The sequence below is a fragment of the Sciurus vulgaris genome (assembly GCF_902686455.1).
Source record: "Sciurus vulgaris genome assembly, chromosome: 7".
NCBI classification, from domain to species: domain Eukaryota; kingdom Metazoa; phylum Chordata; class Mammalia; order Rodentia; family Sciuridae; genus Sciurus; species Sciurus vulgaris.
Window position 1 is genome coordinate 37,515,862 of NC_136467.1, and position 25,754 is coordinate 37,541,615.

A 25,754-nucleotide genomic window follows, 5' to 3' on the forward strand; every position below is an offset into this window, starting at 1 on the left:
TTGAGTATCCTCTTTCACTTTCGAAAGCATCTGAAACCAAAGGATAACTTAGATGCTATTTCTAGAGACAAAGAGAGAAAGGAGGATTATTCTGGTCTGAACCACCATGTGGATAATTTTTCATTTACTGAAAAGGAGAGAAACGAGAAAAATTGGTGTGAGTTCAGTTTTGGACATGGTGGATGTAAGACCACTGTCGTACATTGAAGGGAAGACATAGTAATCAGATGACAATTTGTGTTAGGAGTTAAAGAAGGAGCTGTTGGTTAAAGATGTATTGATTTGAGAAGCCCCAAGAAAAGTGTTGCTAGAAGGATGGAGTGGACAGGAAGGTCAAATGCTTTTTTAGAGGTCATGAAAAATAAGAGGAAAAGTGCCTATTAAATTCTGTAAATCATTGTTCATAGTGGTTTGGTGTTTTGGGGGGCTATGTGACTGATTGTAAGAGGTTTAAGGAATAATTAAGATGTGAAATATGAGCCAGGCACAGTGGTGTGTGTCTGTAATCCCAGAGGCTGGGGAGGCTGAGGTGGGAGAATCGAAAGTTCAAAACCACCCTAGGCAAAAGCAGGTGCTAAGCAACTCAATGAGACCCTATCTCTAAATAAACTATAAAATAGGGCTGAGGATGTGGCTCAGTGGTCGAGTGCCCCTGAGTTCAAGGCCAGGTACAAGAAAGAAAGAGAGAGAGAGAGAGAGAGAGAGAGAGAGAGAGAGAGAGAGAGAGAGAGAGAGAGAGAGAGAGAGAGAAAGAGTCAATTCATAACTGGAAAATAAATAAGTTCTTATTTAAAAAATAAAAAGATGTGAAATATAGGCAAATTTTCAGAACTCTAACTGATAAAAGAACGCATTAGTGAATACCAGGAAGATTCCCAGAATTTGAGTGATGTTGTCTCTGAAGATGCTATTTGATCACCTAACATGCTGTATTTAGAGACTTTCATCTCTAATGTCCATCATGAAACTGGAAGAATAATTTTGTTTGACTCCAGCTATTAGAATATCTTTATTTTTTTTAATACCAGGGATTAAACCCAGGAGCACTTAACCACTGGGTCCCATCCCCAGCATTTTTTACTTTTTAAATTTTGAGACAGAATCTCACCAAGGCCTCACCAACTTGCCGAGGCTGACTTTGAACTTGTGATCCTTCTACCTCAGCGAAGCTGCTGGAATTATGGGTTTGTACCACCATGTCTGGCTAGCTGTAATTTTTTTTAAATAAATCAGTGCGACTTTAAAGTTTATAAAGCTACTTTAGTTATTTTCACCCCCGTCAAAATTTCTTAGAATTGCTAAATAAGCATGAAATTCTTTCTTAGTGCCTTTTTTTTTTAAAACTATACAAAAAATTGTACTGCTTTTGAATTTAGAACACTGGGGATTCTCTGAATGTTCTTTGGTAGACAAAAAAAGTAAAAATTTATGGCAAAGTAAAGCAGTTCTGAAAGAAGGTGCTCCACATTGTCTTAGTATATATGCATAAATTATAAACAGGCCCCAGTGGTGCAACCCTCCTCCTTGAGGAAGAAGAAGATGCTCACTTAGGGGTTACTACTTGTATTTCCACTAATGAATCTTCTAAGCTTGAATGATTTTAAATAGAATAGGACATATGTGATTAAGTATCCAAGGAAACAAATTTATACAGACATATTATATGAAAAAAAAATTGCTGGTAGTAGTAGTAGTAATAATAATGTCATTACTAAAGACTTTGAAGAGAATTCACAATCAAGGGAATGCAACCACCAAATCATATGTACTTGGAGAATCTGATTAGCCTTCTATCCTCATTCAACAATTATGTTGAAGATTGATGAACAACTGCACAAAAATTGTAATCATGATAGACAAAGCACTCTTAACCCAACTCAAATAAATGAACCTGGAGTTTTTAGAAAAAGTATACCATGATATACTTATTAAATTAGTTATATTAAAAATATTGACCTATCAAATAAGAACTCATATTCCAAAGAATTGTCAGAAGCATTTAGTTCTGTAAGTCAGGTATGAAGAAAACCACAAAGGGTTCATTTTCCTTACCCAAGTAAAACATAGAACCTGATAAAAGTAGGATTTAATTAGTCAGTAATGAGAATATGTTTCATGGACTAAAGTTTTTGCTAGGGATTTCTACATTGAACATTCTGCTTCCATTTTCCTGCGAAGTACTATCTATATCAAATGTCTAATTTTAAGAATTTAAATCAATAAATGTGCTTTGGATTTTATATTCAATTTTGAAATGTACTCCACCCATTTTCACTATTTATGTCTATATTTTACATATATATGTATTTCTAAAGTCACAAGTGCATACATATATATGTATGTCGACCCTGGAAAGAAAGAGCTCTCCAACATATTTACTACTTTTTTGATGAATTGAGAGCTATAAGATTTTTTGAAATGTGTTAAGCACTAGGCAACCTCTTTACATAATTGAGGTTGAAGGTTGGAAATTTCCTGAAGCCTGCATGTATGGAAACTATCAAGTCATAAAAACTTCCTTCACTTACCAACTTACCAGAAAAAAGAACAAACTGTAGGCTTGCTTTCTGCCTTTTTTTTTTTTTTTTTTTTCTTTTTGCTTGAGAATGGTAATTACCGATTACTGGTCCATGGGGAAATTTTATCCTGTGCAATTAAAATAGTTATAGTGAATTGCTTTAAAACGTTAACTGTGTTTTAACACTTTTTCAAACTGTCTTTCCCACTGGTTTAACTTCTAATTGCCATTTTATAAAATAATATTAGAAAAATTTATTCTTTCAAATTTTTTATTTGGAAAAAATTAAAATTTAATCTTATCAAAGTGCCCTTTTGGTAGAACCATGGCTGGTGGAAAAACAGAACAGAAATTTAGATGTGAAAATCTGAGATTCAGGAGGAGAAAGGCCAAGAAGAGGAGCTGAAGAAAGAATTGGAATATAGGAAAATGGATAACTTTTTTCCAGAGAATGAATAAATTGTCCTTTAGAAAGATATGAGGTTAGAGTTGGAAACTTGTTTGTGTGTCTGTTTATTCAGCCTTCAACTCTTGACTCCAAATACCAGCTGATATCTTGGGTACCACAGGACAGCTCCTGAATGGATGTAATTCTAAGAATCCCTTGGCTTTTGCTACACAGATTCTTGGCAGTAGGGTCAACAGGTATGGAAACTGAGAAATGATAGGTTAGAAGATAAGAGATGTATCAAATTTTGTCTCTGTCCTTGAGCAATTTATAATTTCTCCCCCATTCTCTATGCTGCAGGGTTTTAGTATCTTTACAGTATAAATAATAATAATTTCTCTGCCAGTTTTCAAGGCAAATGAGGTAAAAGGAAAAAGTCTCCAGTTTCCTAGGACTGATATACTGACTAAAGTTTTTAATTTCTATTGAGTATATATAGGTACGGGGGAGTGAGTGTGGTTTTAAGAAAGAAAGGAAGTGAGACTAAGAAGAAAACCATGGTTCTCCAAGTGCTATTTCCCAAGTTTATTATCTGGATCTTATTTGTTAAGAGAATGTGAAATATTCTTGGGTGTATCTTTTTTGCTTAAATATTTGTTTCTACTGATAAACCAAGTATTCATCTTAAATCTTATATGTTGAATTATAAGCTTAAGCCTCTGGCTGTTGGATTAGGCATTTATGCAACCTAACCCTCTGACTTAGATAAGTGTCACTGACCCTACCTTAACACACCAAGCACAGCACCTTCAACTGAGTCTAGAGGTGTTTGCTGAATGAATTGATAAACGGACTGATCTCCAAATCTGACCTCATCTCTTCCCAGTGTACTATTTATTAAAAATCCCATGTTTTGACTTTTAAAGATCTTGGGAGAAAAATAGTTCACCATTCCCTTGGATAGTTATTTCTGTGGGTTTTTTTGTTTTGTTTTGTTTTGTTTTAGTATTTGTGTGTGTGTGTGTGTTAAAATACAATCTAGTGTGAAATCTTTCTTCTTAACCCAAAATGTCTTATGCTGCAGTTCAGCAAACTTCCTTATTTTTATTTTCAAGTGAGTTTTATTGAAATACAATAAATAAGTTGTCTTTTTATAGTAACTGTGAGCTGGGCATAATTTTCCTTTCTGTGATAATTAGCTGCTTTCAGTAACTTATTTTTCTGATTTGTTTAGCAGCAGCAACAGAAGAACCAGAAGTGATCCCAGATCCTGCCAAGCAGACAGACAGAGTGGTGAAAATCGCAGGAATTAGTGCTGGAATATTGGTGTTCATCCTCCTCCTCCTAGTTGTCGTATTGATTGTAAAAAAGAGGTAAGATCTGATACTGTCTGTGCAGCTCACTTTCCTTTTATGTCACTAGTTTTCAAACACTTTTTTTTTTTTTTCCTTTGAGCTCTTTTAAATCACAACAAACAAGAATTTAATTTTAAAGGTTTATCAGCACCAGAGTCTCTTACTTGGGCTTTTCAAATAAATTCTTATTTGATTAAGTTGCTCTTTAATTTTGGATATAAACATATTTTTGTTAACCTTGAAATTAATGTAAGAACTTAAATTGCTCAAATGCAGAGAGATTTGAGGTACTATTTTATCTTATATTTAAAGTATTATTATTAAGAGTGACAAAATTTGGATTTTTTTGTGATACATTTGGGCTAGAGTGAATTATATTGTTATTCTCTATCTCTCTAAATCCCAGCTGCTAATAAGATATGAGGAGAATATAAATGTTGTTTAATGACATTGTATATTAAATATTCACTGACTAAAAATTTAAAATAAAAAGGAATTTTTTAATTGAACATTATCTTTTTTTTTTACTATATCACCCAATATTGCCATCTTTAGGAATTGCATAAAGATATTAAGATTTTCTGAAACTTCAACTGGTCTCTTCTAGAAATTAAAGTATATTTCCTGCTTGAAAAAAAAAATTTTCAAAGTACACAATTTTTGTAATCTGACCTTTTGGCCATTATAAAAAGTCATAATCTGGGGATCACTGTCGTAGAAATTAATTTGGCCATCCAATCAATCCTTCTAATCATGTATTTTGAATGACATTTCAGTTTGGAAGGACTTTTTAAAATAAGAATTGATATATGCAGAGTTCATTCCCAGTTTTGTGTATAAAAATGGTTATACTTTATGAATTCTATTGAATAATTTAATAAATGATGTTGCTTATATTGCATTAAATCTAATAGTATACTATGATAATTAGTTTGTACTTGAAATAAAGCATTAACATTATAGATAAGACTCATACTACATGTTTTAACAATTCCATCAGAGTTTATTTTAATATATTGCCTCTTTACAATTATCCACTGGAGATATATATGTTGGAGAAGACACATCTGCATTAGAAACATTAGGTATGCATTATAGTGTTTTGTGTTAAATTAGCTACATACGTGCTTTCCCCAACTAGTGCTTTCTCTTTTTGCTGTTGTCTACTTCTGTGGGTGGGAAATACATCATATGTGAGGCAAGATGATTTAAGTATTTTAGAAACATAAATTTTCCAATAAAGATCAATGAAATCATAGGATAGAAACTTGGGATCTTATATCTCTGTTTAGTTTACATTTATGTTTGGAAAGTGACATAAACTAAACAGTTTAGAAAGTTAAGTAAACATGGCTTCACAATTAAATTTATTCTAATCAACTTCAAATTGGATGTGAGCATGAAAGTGACTTCTGATCGTATCCTCACTCAGAATTGGAATGAGCTTAGTTTTTACTTATTATTTATTTGAAAACATTTATTACTTTTTAGTAGCTCTCCAAATCCATGGCTCTCTCTTTTAGAAATAACGAAGAATTTGAAAACTAAACTTCTTGCAGTATGTTCGAACAGTCACTAAGCAAGATTGGGGTGGGGGGTGAATAAAATGCTCTGACAGCTCTATAATTGCATAACGGAACAAATTCTTTTTCTGGTTCATATTTAAAATGGTTGGATAAATGAGCCTCTATTAAAATGTTAACATTTGAGTTTTCATAAATATGCTTTAATTGATAGAAAGTATCTAGGGCTTTTGCTTCTCTTCCTCACCAGTACCATTATGACTAGGAAAAGTTATATTTTTTAAGTGGATAAAGTTTCAAATGTTACCTTCTTATATGAAATATTATATCTAAGTTACTTGAACCTCCTTACTTTCCTGAGCAATTTTGTAATGAGTTTTACTCAATATGTAGGGGGTGTCGCACATGGATCATGTCTGATTTAAACACAAGTATGTTTATTATACATACATAAAAACATGAATATTATAGCAGTAGTGGATATTATCAAGTCTAGTTAAAATTTTAGCATATACTGGAGTTTCCCTTTTAACATACAAATTTATTTTAAAAATGATAGAAAAGCAAAATATTTTAGCCTCTGACTGTCTGCATTTTTATAGGATATTGTTAAATTTTTCAAGACTTTATCCCTCACTGGGAATAGTATATGTAGGTATATTTCTCATGTTGAAGAAAATTCCATGTGTTTTGAGTTGTTTTATAAAAGAATGGTTTGGAATTCAACTGAGTAAAACTTTACAACTGAGGGTATATACAAAGTAAGTTTTTAGGCTAAGAAAAGGGATATTGCATCTTTCAGAACGCAATGTCATTTTTTAATTTAATTGCTGTTGAATTATTTCCAAATCGATGCCATTTTTCCATTGATTGTGTATTATATATTAAATACGCAGCATGAACACATTACTAATTCCAGACAGAAATTTGAAATTATGTTTCAATACAGTAAATGTTTGTGCATGACATCATGTACACAGGCATCTACTGTAGAAATATCTTTGTGTATATATTGTATGGTACATATGTATATTCACATAGTATATGTATATATGCCTGTGTACCATTAAGACATGACTTACTTACAGAACTATAGCTATTATTCTGTATATAAAAAACTTAACATAATAGATTTTTGTGTTTTGTATCAAAAGAAAAAGTCTAGTATACAAGTTCTATACACAGCTGTTCCATCTGTCATGACATTTAAATGGTAATGGATGATACTATGCTTAACTGCATGTTGAAAATACACAATCCATTTAATTTTTCAATTTTTTGGCAATAAAAGAAATATCAGCATGTTCTTTTTTCTAAATTATGTATTTCAAATTTTAGTTTTCTATTGCATATCTGTCTGTTTAATTGCATGGCAAAAGAGATCTAACAATGCATGAGCAAATTAAAATGCAAAGCAAAAAACATGAATTTTATTTTATTTTGTTTTCTTTTTTAACGCACATTTTTCTGCTTTATTGAATGTGACAGAGTCACGCTTTTCATTCACCATTGCTTCTCTTTTTCCACTGTCTGTGATTTGCTTGCCAGGAGGAGCTACTATTCTTACTCCTACTACCTGTAAGTAGAAAATGGGTGATGTACAACTTTACATATGTTAAAGATGCAGTATCCCTTTTCAAAAAAAAATAAACAAACAATGTTCATAATTTTGGTGATATTTCAAAGAACATCTTTTTGTGGACTCTAAAACTGTAAACCATTATCTATTTTCCTAATCTTTTTTAAAAGGGATATTGTATTTCTGAATGTTCAGCCACTTCTAATTTTTATTTATAGTTTTCCATAAGTAGCATTAGTCTACAGAGAAAAACATTCAGTTACTTAAGTCCAAACTGTACCCTATTTTAGCAATAAGGCACCTCATTCATCTGGCAGAGAAAGTGGTTATAATTCCCTAATCTCTATGTGATATCATTAGAGTTAAGAAACTGAGCTAAGTCATGTATTCATAGAAGAACATTCAAAATGCCTTCACAGGATACACATCAGATCAGGTCTGCAAGTGATAACACCTCTTTCCTCATTTCCAGGAATCCAGGATGGTTGTAACTTCAGAATACCTTCAGTCTGGCCATTAAGACAATCAGTATGCACTTGTAAAAATGAATGGATGCAATCACAATGTTGCAGGGACAAAGAAATAAAAATTCTTTTTTAGAGAAGAAAATTTTGGTTTGTTTACTGTAACTAAATGCAACAAAGATTTTATAAAATCAAGGTTAAAACAAAACAAAAAAACCTCGTCAATGTACGCAGGAACAAGCATACATGTGACCAGTATCCTTTTCTTTTCCAGAGTCTCTAGCTAATCTTAGACTTAGGTATGACAAACTCATTTGCATAAGGATAGAGGGAATTGTCCATTCTAGTTTTGGAGTTATTTTCAGTTTATCACTTCAGATGCCAGTGTAGTCATTCAGCCAATCCAAAGAAATGATATGACACCTTTCAAGGTTTAAGGATTGAGATTAAGTATGTTAAGAGCATATGTCCCACAGCATTTATCTAACTAGGTAAATTTAAGATAGCTTTACAACAATTTTTTTACGAGTCAATCACTATGACACAGTTCTGCCAACAATTTAAATATTATAAACATTTGGCTTCCTAAATCTGCTAGAACAAGCAGGTGTAAACTAACAGTGCTCCTAGCTTATTGTGATGAATCATAATATACTTGTTAAATCATGTTTGATGAAGCCAAAAGTAATTAACCATACCATTTCATACAATGATGGAGTACTTTTCCCCTTTATGGCCCACCCATACATCCACCTGCAGAAGTTTATGCTGTTGGCTGCTTTGATAATGAAAGTCATTTGCACATCTGTCAAACTCAAGTACTTGCAAAATGAATTGCTTAACTGTCCTGAAGTGCACATTATATATGCTGGTTGCTTCAGGGACGACAAAGCATGAGACATACTAGAATCGATAAGTATTTAATTATGAGAATGTCAATAAGCCTACCATTAACTATCAGTGTATCTGTAAAATCAGAGTGGGACTCCATTTTTGGTACACGGTTAACATTTCTATGTTCTAATCCCTGTAAGTAGTTTATGCTAATGTTATTGTGATATTTAGAGGGCTACTACCATTTTAAATCTTAACTAGAAAAAATGTCACAGAGGTATGCTATTAAAGGCTATTTAAATATACCTAGTGATACTAATCTGAATTAAAGATTTTTTTATAAAGGTAGAAATGACCTAGAATATCACTTAAAACCACGTGTGATCTTTGAGCTAATTTTCATTGGCAATGTCATAATAAATGTCAGTTTTTGATGAAAATACTTAATGCTGATGTTAGTTTTTCTTTGTTTTGTAATAATCTGAATGAAAGCCTACCTCACAGGGTTGTTGTGAGGATTTAGGTGTAAGACCAAGCTGATAATGCATGACTGACATGTACCCACAAATACTATATTCCCATGACATTTGCCTACTAATATGAGTTTTGAATCTGAAAAATAGAAGTCCTTTATTGCATGAGAACTTTACTTTTCATGCATTTGAAAAAATTGCTTCTTTATTTTCCCCAGTCATGAAGTACACATAAATTACACATTTTGAAGTAAAACCTCAGCTTAAAAGCATCATTTCTACTTGCTATTTTCTATATGTCCACCTTCATGATTTTAATGGTATTTGGATCCAAATTCCAGGTTGTGCTATTTTTTTTATCCAGTCATTCTCTCATGTTTTTGGGGGAATGAATTTATTCTTTCATCTTGCCCAAGAAACAGAGATTGGATGTTTTTGAAAAATATTTTTCTGCTGTTTTATGATTTATAAATGGCAACACATTTGTGCCATATTCATATTCTTCTTAATTATAAAGCAACCAGTCTTTAATTCTTAGATTAAGCAGTTATTTATATTAGAATATGCTTCATAATGTGGCAATATAAACAATGTAAGCAACTGGATATACGATAAGAACTTAGGTTTGTCACCAGGTCTTCTTCATTGCTGATTAGATAAATACCTCAGGCAAGCTTTTTTTTTTTTTTTTAACTCCATTGAGCCTTAACACACTCATCTATACAATTAGAACCCTTATGCCATCTTCAGTTGATTGAGCTGAGAATTGAGTTTAAAAAAATGAAAAGTGACATGCATAAAACAGGTCTAATTTGTATAGTGAAAAGTATTAATTGAATGCCTACTATGTGACAGCATTGTTTCAAGGGCAAAGGATATACAGACAGTCTCTCCCCTCAAGGAGCACATCATGGGAAAATGATTGAAAACTGCTTGCAGTGCTCTGTGATGAGTGTTATTATAGGGGGAAATCGTGGTGGTGGTGCTATGGAAATCACAGAGCAGGAAAACTAACCTGAAACTGGAATCAGTTGTAAAAAACTTTCCTAATGCAGTGTCTTTTAAGCTGAGCCACAGTGTATGGACGTTAGCCAGTCATTAGAAGCTAAAGGATGTTGTAGGTCCAGGAACAAAATCCTACATGGTGGCCTAGAGGAAGAAAGTAGTGTCTACAGGTTCAAACACAATGTTTAAGTAAGCCTATATGCTAGTTTGGAAAATAAAAACACTTTGAAATCAATCAAGAAGAGTATAAACACTCAGAATCATGGTTTGTTTTTAAAAAGGAAAAATTTAAATCAGAATTTTGATGCTCAGATGAAATGCCAGGAGCCACTCAGGCAAGTTGCCCCTGCACTGCTTCTGAGTTCTACAGAGTCATTGTCCGTCTGGAGTCTTAACACTGGCAGTAGCACGTATTTACATTACGTGTTAAAACCTATATATTTGTTCAAGGGTTTTATCATCTGGCCTAGAAAGTAGAGGGGGTCAGTTGTTTCAGTGTATAGAGTAAATATGGCCAATGAAGATGGTGGCAAAGGGAGTGATGTGAAGCGGTAGATATGGAGGTGGTGCTAGTCTTTAACTTTATTTCTGTCACTGTTTTCTTAAATATTGCTAATACATACTCTGGTGCTGATGGTTAGTACTTCTAAAAGAAACAAAATCTTCTCTATCTCTGTGTCTTAATCTGCGGCCATGGTATTCAGGCACCAGATCTGTTGTGCCAATGTGTGGTGTGTTGTGGGTGTGTGCTGGTGAGATCTAGTGTTGCAGTTCTCAGAGAAAAAAAAAAAAAACACCGGGGCATATCTCAGATTGCTAGCCTATTATTATTATTATTATTTTTTTTTTTTTTTTTTTTTTTTTGCGGTGCTGGGGATTGAACTTAAAGCCTTATGCTGACAAGGGCTAGCTTAATTCTTTAAAGGAAAAGGTTTGGGGCACAAATTCAATCTATGAGCTGAGACTTTGAAATATTTGTAGTACTTTAGTGCAGAAACTAGTGAGGATCAGAAGAAAACATCTTACCTTATAATCTACCTGAGAAATGGGGTTCTTAAAACCACTAAAGAATATTTCCAAGGCAGCATAAATGGCTGCTATAAACTTGGTGATATAATTTCCCTGCTACAGACTCTTACAGTGTCTTTATTTATATCATATATAAATTGCCGGGTTAATGCGATTTAAATATTTTATGTAACTTTAACAGTTTTTTTCCTTGCAAGTTTCATGTGTAACATTCACAGAGAGAATCAAAATATATTTTACATTCTTGATATGTAAGATAAAAGTGTCTGTATTTGAGGAGTTCAAAATGCTAACTCTGCTAATTTCCAAATCCCATCAATGATGCGCCCTGCTTGGAATTCACGAGAGACCTCCCTAGTGGATGTTTTGCCTTGGGGTTCTAAATCTCGTTTTTAGAATTTGACCACATCAGTACTCCAAGATGATGATTATTTGCATTATAATTTTACATAAGATTTTTCCAAAATTCTCTCAGTACTCTCTTACACAGTATATGATTCAATCCCATATAATCATTTGAACTGAATTGTCATTGATTCTAAAAGACTACAGAGTAGGTTTTTATTAATATTATAAATATATCACTATATAGATTAATGCTATACATGTTGCAATTTTACTTAGTAATAAGAGAGAGTATTAAGAATGGGATTTTTCTCTGTCTATCTTAATTGGGTGACTATGCTAAAACAAACTTAAGTCATGTTATTCCCAAGAAGAACCTCTGAAAGTCGGTTAAAGGAATTGATAACTTAGGACGAAGACCAAAACTTAGCTTTAGTTTAAATCTTCCTTGAACTCCTTTACTGAACAAGTGTTTGTTTATATTTTGGTAAAATGTAGTTATACTTTTTATGAAAGTTAACAGAATGAAGTACAGGAAATGATGAGAAGCTTGGATTGACAGCTTGAATATTACTATATCTGACAAATCAAATAGTTTTACAGCAACTGAGCAATATCATAGCTTGAGTGTCAACTACATTCCAGAAGTTACCAGTTCTTAGGTCTTCTAAACCATATCTGTTATCTTGTCTTTGGGCATACTTGAACTACTTGTTTCTGGTGTCAACTTTCCTTCAAGCCTCACACTCAGGGTTCCCTTTTGTATTTGCGTTGGCAGCAAACTGGCTAAAAAGCGCAAAGATGCTATGGGCAACACACGGCAAGAGATGACTCACATGGTGAATGCAATGGACCGAAGCTACGCTGACCAGAGCACTCTGCATGCAGAAGATCCTCTTTCCATCACCTTCATGGACCAACATAATTTTAGTCCAAGATGTAAGTTCTTCACTGAAATCTTAATAAGTGATTCTGAAGTTTGTTAAGTTTATTTGAAGTTTTCTACGTTAACTTAAATAATAAGAAAGAAGGGAAGAAGTAGTTAGAAAGAAAAAAAGGAGACAGAGGATATTATGGGATTTACAAGAAGTTCTGTGTTCAGACTTGATACTAAATTTCGTTTAACTTCAAACTGCATGAAATTTATTATTCAATCATAAGATAAATTCTAAATATATACTACTCAGACCATATCATTTTTTGCTGCTTTAATTTAAATATGAGATTGCCTACATAAAATTGGTTCATGTCAGAATATATAATTATTTCAGCATTTGCATCTTCCTTTGTGTAGGCTAAAGTTTCTTTTGCAATATGAAGAATCTGTAATTCTTTTGGGGAAGTAATGGTATTGGTAAAATTATTCCAGTAAAGTAATATACTATGGAGTCCTAGGGAATATCAATACTAAAAAATTAGCTAGGGGAAAGAGCATCCTATATGCTCTTAAATATAGTGTGATATCTAAAAGTATGTTTGGATTGGAGAATTTAAAAGGAATGGTGAAATCCACAAATCTATGCATCCATCTTAAGGGTTATTAATAACTGATCTATGAAGGCAGGACTTTTAAACTATTTCTACCAAAGTAATGTTTAATGGCAGATGACTTGAATAATTATCTCAGACTTGGTAATACTATTTATCTTCAAATTTTCTGTGAATTTTACATTTTGTTGTATAGTACCTACACTTGTTAATTAACTTACCTTACTTTGTTTCTTCAAATCTTCAAGAAAAATTGATACTTGAGGTAGACAAATCAGATTTGCCATTGGCCATTTGTACCCAGAGGCATTTTGTCACAGCATTTAGATATATTCTTATTCCAATTTGAAAAATATGGATGTAACGAAGGATATAAACAATAGAATTATTTTCTATACAGATTATAATTATGTTGTAGTGGTAAGGTAAAAATTAAGTATTTTTAGGCTGAATGCTTTTATTTGTTTCAGAGAGGGGAAATTTGTTTCTGAAGTGTTTAGCATGGTGAAATTTTTCAATAACCATTGAGCTGAATGCAGCCTGTCTTGATGTATATCTACACCATATTAGAAGTTAGAAATGCTGTATGAGTCATTTTGAAATTTAATTTTAATCATGATGGGGCCTTTCTGATCTATTTTATTTTTATTTCACTATAACATAAATGACAGGGAAGAACATAAAATACTATTAATGTTGAAAGTAAGTTTTGCTGAAAATAAATGTATCATCTAAGTACTTGATTTAATATTTAATCAGTTATAGGTTTGAAAGCATTTCTCTTCCCCAAACTTCTCTATTGCCTATGTTAGAACCTTATTAGAAAGTTTTAATTCAACAGTATAACTATAAATATGCACTCATAAACTTAGAGAAAGGATTAAATCTACTTCCCACAGTTAAACTGAAAAAAAATATTTGGAATGAATATGAGATAATTATTTTTCTAAGTACCTTATACTTGATAGATCCAAACTGCATGGTTTCTTTTGCCCTAACTTTATAATCTTTATAATGTAAAGTTGAATCTTCTGGCTTTTTAAGTTGAACAGAGTACTGAACTATAATTATAGATAGATACATTTCTTGATATTTTGAGAGAACTCAAGCTGGAAGAGAGAATTTGACCACCCTTGTAGGTACAGTTATCAAAGAAAGTTTAATAATTGTATTTCATAAGAATGCATAAATTGTTATAAAGAAAGAAGAGTTCAAAATATAATTTTAGAACAATCTATTCCTTCATGAGCTTTGTTTTCCTACAGTGCCCAATGATCCACTTGTGCCGACTGCTGTGTTAGGTGAGGCCCTAACTCTTTATCATTCCTTTTTATTTTATTTTTTGCATGGATCACAACTCCTTGCATGGGTTGTAGCTTTGTCCATAGTAAATTATTTGCAGTTCTGAAAGTGTCTTGATGCTTAAAATAGATAGCTCTGGTCTTATTAGAGAGAGCTATTCTCTGTTCAACATAATCAAATCTAGTAGATTTCAAATTAGCAAGGTATACTGTTTAAGGTTTACTTTATTCTTTAATTAATCTTTCTGTTAGATTTGGAACAAAAGTTCTGCAGCCCCTAATGCATGACTAATGCTAATATATCCAAGTTAGTGGAATGAATCCAAATGCATTAGCTCTCAGGGGCCAATGATGACTGAATTAACTAGATTTTATATGAAAGTCTACCTGATGGAAAAGTATTTCCTAAATCTTACTGATTTTATAAGAACAGTAGAATACATTTTTAAGTGAACATTAGGACCAGTACATTTGCTTTCAATTGATCTTTACCAAGAATTTGCAAATGCAGGTAAAATTGCTAGAATCCTGATGTGGGGCTTGACATTGTATATAAACCTTACATGGTAAATAGTGCTATCTTTCAAAAATTTAGAATAAGCCACTTTGTTTATGTCTTTATAGCATCGAAGACAGTTGATATTGCTAGTGATAATTTGGACCATTCAGATGTTAAATTCATTAACTTTTAAATGTAGCTATAGTCTTCAAAATGAAATGAGTTTCATTTCAAATTGTACTTCATTCTTCAACTAATTACACATCAATGATGTTTCTGGCCAGCTTGCTGTATGTTCACAAGTTTCATTATCAGTTTTACCCCAATATTTCTACTTAAGAGTTAACCAAAGAAATACAAAAATTTTTAGATAACTATATCTTAAAAATTCGTATGTCATATTTGATATTTATATTTAACATTTTCTATGAAGATCCAAACATAAGCTTATATTTTATCTATGTTTTGGTATCCATATATTCAATGTTCAGTTACACTCTAAAATATTTTCGAACTATACAATTCAGTTAAGTAGACTATACCCCTTATTCACTATTAAGTTATGATTTTATTGTTGAGATAAAAATGTATGTTCAGAGAATCCGCCTATTTCCTACCCCACTCTTACTGTGAAACCTGCATGAATAACAGGAGGAGGTGAACTGAACTTGTCCCCAGAGTGTTTTGATTGCATTAGGGAGGAACCATGAATGATCATCATGAGGAGACACCAGATGCCTCTGCAAATGTCATCTTCTGTTGAGCACTTAGAATGTTGTCAGTGTCAAGTGAATAAGTAACATTCAATTAAGATATTGAGGAACTCATTGGAAAAAGTTGCCTAAATATTAAAATTTCATTATACTAATTTTTTAAGAGCATAGAGAATTAGGTCCAAATCCTAGTCCCCCTTTCGAATTTAGAATGTGAATTCATAAAAATACCATACATTTTCCTTCCCCATCTTCAAAACAGTACAATAATTCCTACCATGTCTTTTTCACAGAGTTTTATAAAGAGAAAAATGAGATAATGTGTGAGAATTTTACAAACTATAAAGTTTAAACAATTATTGTAATTATTTTCCCTGTGAAAGGCATATTGTAGAGTTAAAACATTAGCCATGTGACCTATTTATATAAACAGTCATTATGCATTTTATTTCATTTTGAAAGTCAAGCTGATTTTTTTAAATTGATATTAAGAGCTAAATCTCTCATTAATCATATTATATGAAGAAATAATTTATTGCATTTTTATCATAGGATTGTGGTATTTTGCATTCAATTGATTTTGTATTTATAAAGCAAATTTTGAAATCACCTCAAATATTGCCTAATATTAATATTTACTTAACTGCTTTAAAAGGGCTTAGAAACTTTTCATATTGATTCATATTTTTGTTTTTGTGTGTGTGTGTGTGTGTTTTACTGCTTCATTGGGTTTAAGTCCCTATAACTGGTAAGTGTATTGCAAAGAACTCTAGAAAACTTTTCAATCAAGGATATAGTTGAAGTGATTATTTTTAAATGTGTAATAAGGATAATAATTAGTATATGTACCCTCACTGGCAGTCACATTATTAGGTGATTTAATGAGGTGGAAATGTATTGAGATAAATATTTCATATGTGATTATCTTAAAGACCTTACTGCTTATTGTACTACTGTATTAAAACTTAATGCAACACCAAAGGCACTGTCTATTTCATACTGGGGCACAATCATCTGTAAGATTTGTAGTGTGGGTGACTTCTGTGTTTCTCACTGAGCTCTGCAACTGTAAACCTTCTGCAGCCCCAGCAGGTGCAGTGTGATCTCTGGGGCTGCTCTGTAGATCCCTGACTGCCTGCTTGATGGTTGCACTGGGCTCCCTGAGGTTATTTGTTGTCTTTATTTCTCACCTTCAATTGTATGTTCTGTGGTAGTGCCTAACTCAGTTACTTCTGATTTAATTTTACTGGGGATACATACATACACACACACATGCACACACCCATATATGTATATATATTTATGTCAGTCTATTGATTATAATATTTTAGCAAAGTAGATCAGTTGACCATAATCTTATACACACACACACACACACACACACTTAATTTTACTGGGGATACATACACACACACACACACACACATGCACACACACATATATGTATATATATTTATATCAGTCTATTGATTATAATATTTTAGCAAAGTAGATCAGTTGACCATAATCTTATAGTAAGAAGAGGTTAACGCTCATAAATCATGTTTGCCAGCAAATGTTTGTATGTAGAGGGGTGGGTAAAACCTAAGCAGAGGGCATTAATTCACTTGGGGGGTTAGATCACAACTGAATCCACCAGGGTTTTTTCTATTTAATGTAGTATTTTTAGGAGTAAATGTGAAAAAAAAAAAAAGAAAAAGAAAGAAAGAAAATACATTCAGCTTAATAAGAGCGGGTAAAGATAAATGCAATCAAGCTAAATTATAGAGGCATACAAATCTGATTGTAGGGTTCTTTTTTTTTTTTTTATTTCCTTCTCCAGGAAGAAAAAATGTTTATCATGGGGACAACAATTCATTTTTTGCCATATCCTATTTGTAGAGTTGGTGATAGAACAGGCAAATGTACCATCACTTGAAATATGTTTTAACTGTTAATTAAATATCGTTCTCTACAATATGCATTATCATTAAAAACAGAAGTTCCCCTAAGAGTGTACTTTCTTTTCTGTTAATGAGTATGACAGTATAATGCTTTTCAAAGTTAACACCCCCTTAAAACATTTGTCTTTTTTTTTAAGTGGTAAGTTTAAATGTGATAAATATAAGCATGCTTCTCATTGTAATGATTAGTACTTTGGTCATTAAAATACTGTTTATTCTTCATAGGCAAAATGTTCTTGTTCTTTTCTTCCTCCTTATAACAGAAAGAGAATTTAAAGTTAATTTTTGTTTTGAGCTAATAACACAGTTGGTATGGGGCCTACACTTAAATGTGGGTGGTGAGGGATTCAATTGATTTTAACCAATATTTTATTGAAATATTTATTGAAAGACTGCTATACTCTAGGAATAAAAAGAAAAATCTGACTGTCTCCACACTCTAAGCATTTGGGATTAGGTAAGAAAATAGAAATGTAAATAGATATTAAAAAGCAGGAGGTCATGGAAATACGTAGCTTCATAACTCAGCCTAGAAAGGCCTGGGAAGAAATCCAGGGGAGGTTCACACACTCTGCTCCAGAAGCATACCCTGGTTTCTCTCACCTGGTGGCTGGAAGAGTCAAAATATACTAGTGATCAAAATAACAATAAGAAGAAACCAAGGGGGCAGAGATTGAATATAAATACACATATAACCTGACTCATAGGCAGGGTGGTGGGAGGAGGTGATCATACAGAATGCCCATGTTTCCCAGTCCTGGGTGTGTTTTGTTAAAAGCCCCAGAGAACAGGGCATTTAGGAGGGCCACAAAGGCAAGAAGATCAGCCTTGGGGGAGATGGGTTGCTTAGATTGGGCTTCTGAGGGAGGTTGAGATATGCATGGGAAAGGGTTTGTTCAACTTACTCAACAATGAAAATACTTCTCCAATTGACAGTTTGATCCTCTGGTCCCATCCTATACTGCTATTACTGCAATGCAACAAACAGTAAGAACTCTGCTAAAGCCCTCCTCCAAGCTTTGTAAAACTGGATCAGAGCTAGGCACAGTGGCACAGCTATTCGGGAGGCTGAGGCAGGAATACTGCACATTTGAGGTCAGCCTAAGCAATTTAGTGAGAACCTGTCTCAAAATAAAAAACAGAAAGGACTGGGATATAGCTCAATGGTAGTGTTCCTATGAGTTCAACCCCCAGTATCACACACACACGAAGTGGGGGGACATGAATCAGCTGGTTAGGGACATAGCTCAGTGGTAGAGGATTTGCCTAGCATGCTTGAGGCCCTGGGTTTGAGCCACAGAACCAAAAAACAACAACAAAACCAAAAACAACAATGACAAAGAGCAACCATGGGGTGAGATGTCACCCTGCATCTTGTTGATACACACGTCATATGCTCTGACCTCAACCCTTGAGCTGTAGTAGAAGGTTAAAGCTTTGTCTTTATGAGGATCCTGTCCTAGGCCCTATTGGCTGGTATTTCTCTCCTTTCCTTCTGATATCAGAAAGATCTTAAGGTCTTAAAATCTTCTTTGCATAGATGTATATTAAACAAGATAACTTTATCTCTTTTTTAATCTTCTGGAATGTGAAAAATGCCAGATGAGAACCACAGCGCTGCTACAGCAGAATCCAGTCGCCTTCTAGACGTCCCTCGCTACCTCTGTGAGGGGACAGAATCCCCTTATCAGACGGGACAACTGCATCCAGCCATCAGGGTAGCTGACCTACTGCAACACATTAACCTCATGAAGACATCAGACAGCTACGGGTTCAAAGAGGAATATGAGGTGAAAGCTTCAGTACTAAGTTAAATTTTATTTTTAACCAGGATGGTGGAATTTAAAGTTTTTCCCTCCTTACAAAGTAACAGGAGTGGAATGCTCTGTGACCTCATGATCCAATGTTTATAAATGTACAATCAAGTGTATATATACACATATTCATATACATAGATAGCTACACACTCACATATGGCAAACAGGGACAGAGATGAAAGAAGAGAGTACTTCCCAAGGATAGATCTGGTTCCTCATTCATTTTCAGAATATTTAACTTTTGATTCCATAACTTACTGTCTCATTAAATACACTTTGTTAGACCTTCCTTATATTTTCCCATTCAAAAATTCAGTAAGCAAGATACCTGGAGTTCCATTATACATTACAGATTCTATTTCAATGACTTAAGTACCAGGCATTTCTCTCTGCTTATTAACTCTATCATTGAGAAAGAAGCTCTGTGCTTCCAATGTAGTATTTTCTTCCCTCAGGTTAATTTCCTAGATTGTTGGTTGAGAGTGGTAGGGAAGAGAGAACACCGCAAATCCATAAAAACCATTAAGAAGCCAGAAAAAGGATGTGGGGAATTCTTCGAACTTATTTCCTCTTCCCACTCAAACCAAAATACGAGGATTTATCTTATGAAGTGATTTAAACTGAACATTCCAATAAACATAATACAGCAAACAGGTAAAAGTTCTTTTGCTATTCTGCCTGTACTGAGAAATGTCAGCCTGGGACACAGAAGTATGTCTATACCACTGCACCTACCACCCAGAGCACACACAAGTAGAGTGAAAGAGCCCAAGTAATACTTTACTTTGAAAGCGCATCCATAATACATCCATTTTCATGAAAAATCTTTCATACTCTATATTTGATCTATAAACTGCTCTCAAACCTCATTTGGGGAGTGGATAAAATTACCTTTGAATTTTGAATACTGGTTTCAGATATGTTTTGGGATACTATGCCATACTAACAAAATTAATGCAGGGAATTAGAATACTCTGCCAGAGCTGGTTCTTTTGTTCATTTCATGTGTATTCCTGTGTACTTTGCTTCAAAGACTCTTTGCTCTTTGAAGACCCCATTTCCTGTGTTGAAGCAAAGTTTAAGTTTTCTGCAAAGAAAAATCTTTACCCATATTTTAAATTGCTGCATGTGGTAATTAAATCAATCAACAATTTCATCTGTTCCCATATTCTTGCAGAAGGGAACTCTTTTTAATTTTCATGTAGTCCCTTGTTGTAGAGACTCAGTCCTTTTCATGATCTTCAAAGAAAATGAAATGTGATGTATTGCACACAATTTAATGAATAATTATAGAAGGAAGCAGAGGTTTATTTCTTTTCCTACTACAAATGCTAAAGAACACACATTGGAAAGATACTCATTAAAAGTAATTTTCGCAGTTTTTAATGCATTATTATTCAGTGTGTTTTGAAAAGAATGCTTTTTCTACTGCCATCTCACCAAGTTATAGCCATCTGAAACTTGAAATACTTTCAAGGGCCTTTTATTCCTTCTGAGGTTATTTTTTGTCTTTAATTTGAACTCAGTCCAATCCAAGATGAACAAGTATGAATCCAACTAACCAGCTTTGAGGTCTGAGTTAAAGCTTGTTTACTACTCTAGAAATTCCTGCCTCCCTGAGAAAGTGGCTTTTACCATTTTCGTCTTTTGAACACATAAACCTGTTTTTAAAAACAGAATTCGATTCAATCTGCCTGTTAATTTTTTTCTTTTTCCCAGAGTTTTTTTGAAGGTCAATCAGCATCTTGGGATGTAGCTAAAAAAGATCAAAACAGAGCAAAAAACCGATATGGAAACATTATAGCATGTAAGTTCCCATACTATTCTTGGTGAATGTAAATATTGTGTATACAAAGATATGTAGTGAGTTGCAGTTCCTCCTTATGTGGTTTTTAAACTTAAAGAATCCTAAAGCACGGCACATCTGTTTATAAAGTAATCTACTTAATATTAAAAACAGCATTGACTATGAGCAATAACTGCAGTTGTCATTCTGATTTATTGAATTGCCTCAGACTCTTCACCCTGTGGAGATAACTTGCTGTCTGTGTTCATGTTTAAACATAAATGCAGGGGGCTGTTATTAAACAGCTAAGAATATCAGGAGAGTAAAGATCTTTTCAGTTATAAATTGCTATAACATGCTGACCAAACATATTCAAGGTTGGAGGGTGACACATTACACATACCTTTATTCCTTTCTTGGAGCCAGCAACTGAACCCCGATTGCCTCAAGATAGTCAGCGTTGGGGACTTCCTCCTGATTAAGTCTTCACAATGTATACATGAGAAAAATAAAATGGCCATTGGAAACCATAGGAGTACTAAAGAAATTAGAAAATAGTTTAACTTGCAATTAGCAGCTGACTTACTTAAATCATTCTGTTCTGAATTTAAATTTTAAAGTATTTAAAATACATCGAAATTTAACCCTGACTCTCAAGGAAAGAGATAAGAGCAAGGTTGAAAATTCACAGTCCAGTTTTATGGCTCGGTTTGCTGTCAAGTGCAGAGGAAAAGGACTTTAAGGATTTTAATCATGCCTCTAAGAAGCAAAATTTGAAGTTTAGGGAAGTGCAGGTCATCAGATAAGTCTATGGGCCAAATGATGATTCATCAGATATTATCGAATTGCCTTCAAACTTCCCAACTTCAAGATGCAAGCCATGGACCATTATAATTGTAACAAGTAATAAGCTCATTAAAGTTCTTGCAGGTCTTCAAATTACTGATTTGATAGTTGTAATTTATGTATAGAGGATTGATGAGTGTAGATTATAGTATAAGACTGAATTATTTTGAATTTCTACCAGTAACATTGTCTCACACCATGGGAGAAATTTAATAGCTTTCATTTTATCATTTAAACATTTTAGATGATCACTCCAGAGTAATTTTACAACCTGTTGAGGATGACCCTTCTTCAGATTACATCAATGCCAACTATATAGATGTAAGTATTTCATAGTACATATTTTATAGTATGCTTACTTTATCAGCTTATATCTGTGAACCTTTTTGCTTGTTATTGCCTATAAAGTGATTGCTAGCTTTTAAAATAAAGAACAAACTGTACACTTTTCCTTGTTCCACGTCCTAGTACTTACTGACGTTGTTGTGCTTTCTTTCACACCTGACTTTGGTTTGGGCTGTAGATTTGGCTGTACAGGGATGTAAGTACCACTATATGTAAATAACAGAACACTATTATAAATATTTAATATGAATATTCTTAATTATGGTTATTACTAATGCTTACTACTAGTTATTTCTGCATGCTTCACCTAATTAGCCTCATACAGTATATCTATGTTCATTTTTTTGTAATTCTTTTACATGTGTAAGATCTATTTTATCTCCTTCCCTTTTCTTGTTTAGAAAAACAGGATCATTTTTGGCTTCAACAATTTATTATGTACTCGAGTTTTATTTGTTGATGATTTCTGTTTCTGGCTTTTATTCTTACCCTTCCCCAAACATGTGAGAAGCTGGATAGTATGATGTGTATCAGTTTTTCTGAAATTTTATTTTATATTTGATTTCTGAGGTTAAAAACAAGTAGGGAGGGCTGGGGGTATAACTCAGTGGTAGAGCTCTGGCTTAATTGGTGCAAGGCCCTGGGTTCAACCACCAGCATTGCAAAAGAAAAAAAAAAAAAAGGAAAAACAAAAAAGAAATAAACAGGGAGACTATTTTGTGGTGTGTGGTATGGTATTGGCTTATAAAGCAATAAAATTACTCATGCAAAATAATTACTAATTTACAATTGTATAATACATATATCACACATACATATTGGAATCATATTAATGAAAGTTTGTTTTGATCATAAATTCCATTGTTAAATTTTAGTTACATACATATATACAAATGCAAATTATTTAAGGGAAAGTAGCTATCAAATAAAATATATTGTTAAGGATGTAATACATTATAGTATACATAGGGAGGACAGGCTCTTTGGTCATATGACGTGGTTCAAAATCACACTGGAGATCTCGGGAATGTTACTTCTCCCTCTGTGCTTCAGCCTCCTGTTTACAGTAATGATAATAATAATAACAGTATATATTGATTTCATATTAGAATTGAATGAATTTATGCACATTGGACATTTAGCACAATGCCTAGAACATATTTAGCACTCCTTTAGACTTCAGCTTTTTTTAGCAATTAAAATTGATGTGCTGAAATTGACAGATTCAAAGTATGCATAATTATAAAGCAAAATGTGGAAGTAAAATATTACTGCATATTTGCATAATTTTTATACAAAAAATGAAATGTAAGACCCAAATTTTTCTAATTTTCATAAATGGAAAATAATATTTATAGCACTATGAAGTTTGTGTTTTAGTAATTTTGAGAGTTATAATTAGTGTGTTAAGTTTTGTATTTGTTAAATTTCTGATCATAATCTTATTTATTCTCATTCAGTATTTAAATTTATTATAATATCAACACAGAAAAGTAATTGTCTACTCTTCAGAATAAAAGGAACCAATATTTCTCTTATAAATTTTTAGTTGCTCTTACTTATTTAGTTTAATCTCTGTTTTGTGCCTATATACAGTGGAGCCTTATTTAGCACTACTTTGTGGTTCACACTGTACGATTGTATTCTAAACAAGACTTTGTGTCCAATCTTTCCATTAAGAGGACCCTGTTGTGTTTTAGTTAATTACTACACAATTTTATAATTTCCTTCTCCTAGTTTATTATACTTAAGAGATATCTTCTGTTATTAGTAAATATTAGTAAAATGAGATTATTTTCAAAAACAATATTATTTTAGCACTTGCTTATAAAATATGGGAAAAGTTTTTCAGTAAAACCTTATGCTATGTTGGCAAATTAAGAAGTAGAAATATTCACAATTTGCAACAGTGTACCACACACACTCTTGCATTTTAGATTGGAAATCTCAGTGCACATGTACTGAGTTGTCCACATCAAAATGCAGATGAATTTACCACAGACCTTTTACTGAAATTGTTTGGTAAATGCATGACTAATTCAAAACTTAACCCTGTCATACCATCAGCAATTTTTCAGCTCAGCATTTGTTGTAAGTCAAACTGTTTGACAGCAACTAATAATTAACTCCTTATGAGAAATAATTTATTGCAACAAAATTAAATGTTTACACAGTTTTTGGCACACTGAAACAAAAGTGCTAAATTTTTTGTTCAGGATAAGATGCATTTTTGAAAATTCCTCTTTCCCTATATATGTGTGTACCTATAATTATGTGTGTGTCTAAATTAACATTATCAGCACACACACAAAATAGTTTTTGCAGATTCCTGAACATATTATAATACAGGAATACTCTCTAAAATAAAAAATCCAGCAGGACTTTGATTTGATGCACGCATGCATTGTCCAGCTCTAACATTGGAATGTTCTGTTTTTTTTTGTTTTTTTGTTTTTTTATGGTTCTAATATGTCCTCGTCCATTTGTAATGCAGTGTGTTGTACTTTTGGATGATAAAGTAAGAATAAATATTTTTAAACACAATTTTACTGGGAATGAATGACTAAAGATAAACATGAAGGCATAAACATTTTAGTGAAACCAATCAAAATCTATGAGGTTATTCTGTAGCAAACAAAACTCAATTATACAACATATATTTTAATAAGAGCCTTTAAAATATTTAATTTTGTTTTATGTTTACCTTTCAGATAATGTAGGTTTGAGAAGTGAACTATGTGTTCACTTCTCATGTCTGGACTTATTACTATAACTTAATTTTAACAGGTGGTTGTCTTCATCTTTTTATGCCTTCATTCATTGATTTCTGATACTGATGCAATATGATAATCAGTTCATTCTCCTATTTTAGGGCTACCAGAGACCAAGCCACTACATTGCAACCCAAGGTAAAACTTTGTACTCATAAATGCTATAGATTGAACAAGCTTGCTTATGCATTCATATAAAAAAAATCAGCTCTTCTGACTAACATGGTTCTTTACTCACTTGTACAATTTTTTTTTTTTATCTGTGCAAACTTAAACATGACTTTCCTTTTTTTTTTTCCCAGCCCTGGGGATTGAACCCATGGCCTCATACATGCTAGGCAAATGTTCTGTCACTGAGCCACATTGCCTCCACAGGCATTTTTATTTTATTTTGAGACAGGGTCTCCCTAAGATGCCCAGGCTGGCCTTGAACTTGTGATCCTCCTATCTCCACCAACTAAGTAGTTGGGATTGCAGGTGTGCACCACTGCACCTGGCTGATTTATTTTTTAATTAAAAGTAAAAGAAAATCTGCAGGTAGTTTCAGTGCTTTGGTCCTTGGTATCCAGATATCTCAAAGCACCAGTCAATAGTGCTGGGCAGAGGAATTCCTTATTTATGATGAAAGGAAAGTGAGGAGGTTTCTTCTTGTATAAGGTGCCTGTGTTTTTACAGCAATTTGTCAGCCTGGAATGTAATAATACCTGGACCAATATTGTTATAATGAGATAT

The 25,754-nt window shown here is 33.0% G+C and overlaps 1 protein-coding gene and 1 long non-coding RNA gene across 5 annotated transcripts in view; one reads left to right on the top strand and one right to left on the bottom strand.

The window, feature by feature from the left end:
- Positions 1 to 25,754, top strand: part of PTPRK (protein tyrosine phosphatase receptor type K) — a 561,297-nt gene that overhangs the window by 514,752 nt on the left and 20,791 nt on the right. The window contains exons 14-20 of one of the 4 annotated variants that reach the window (XM_079148160.1): positions 4,141 to 4,279; positions 12,292 to 12,452; positions 14,267 to 14,302; positions 19,060 to 19,247; positions 20,994 to 21,081; positions 22,151 to 22,227; positions 25,124 to 25,160. In XM_079148160.1, the coding sequence (XP_079004286.1) occupies positions 4,141 to 4,279; positions 12,292 to 12,452; positions 14,267 to 14,302; positions 19,060 to 19,247; positions 20,994 to 21,081; positions 22,151 to 22,227; positions 25,124 to 25,160 (726 nt within the window). The remainder of the gene's footprint in view (positions 1 to 4,140; positions 4,280 to 12,291; positions 12,453 to 14,266; positions 14,303 to 19,059; positions 19,248 to 20,993; positions 21,082 to 22,150; positions 22,228 to 25,123; positions 25,161 to 25,754) is intronic. The other 3 variants (XM_079148157.1, XM_079148159.1, XM_079148158.1) reach the window with 3 other exon arrangements.
- LOC306666248 lies at positions 16,213 to 17,315 on the bottom strand. The gene is made up of 2 exons (XR_013765252.1): positions 16,891 to 17,315; positions 16,213 to 16,743 (listed from the first exon to the last, which is right to left on the bottom strand). It is a non-coding gene; the product is annotated as an uncharacterized lncRNA (long non-coding RNA).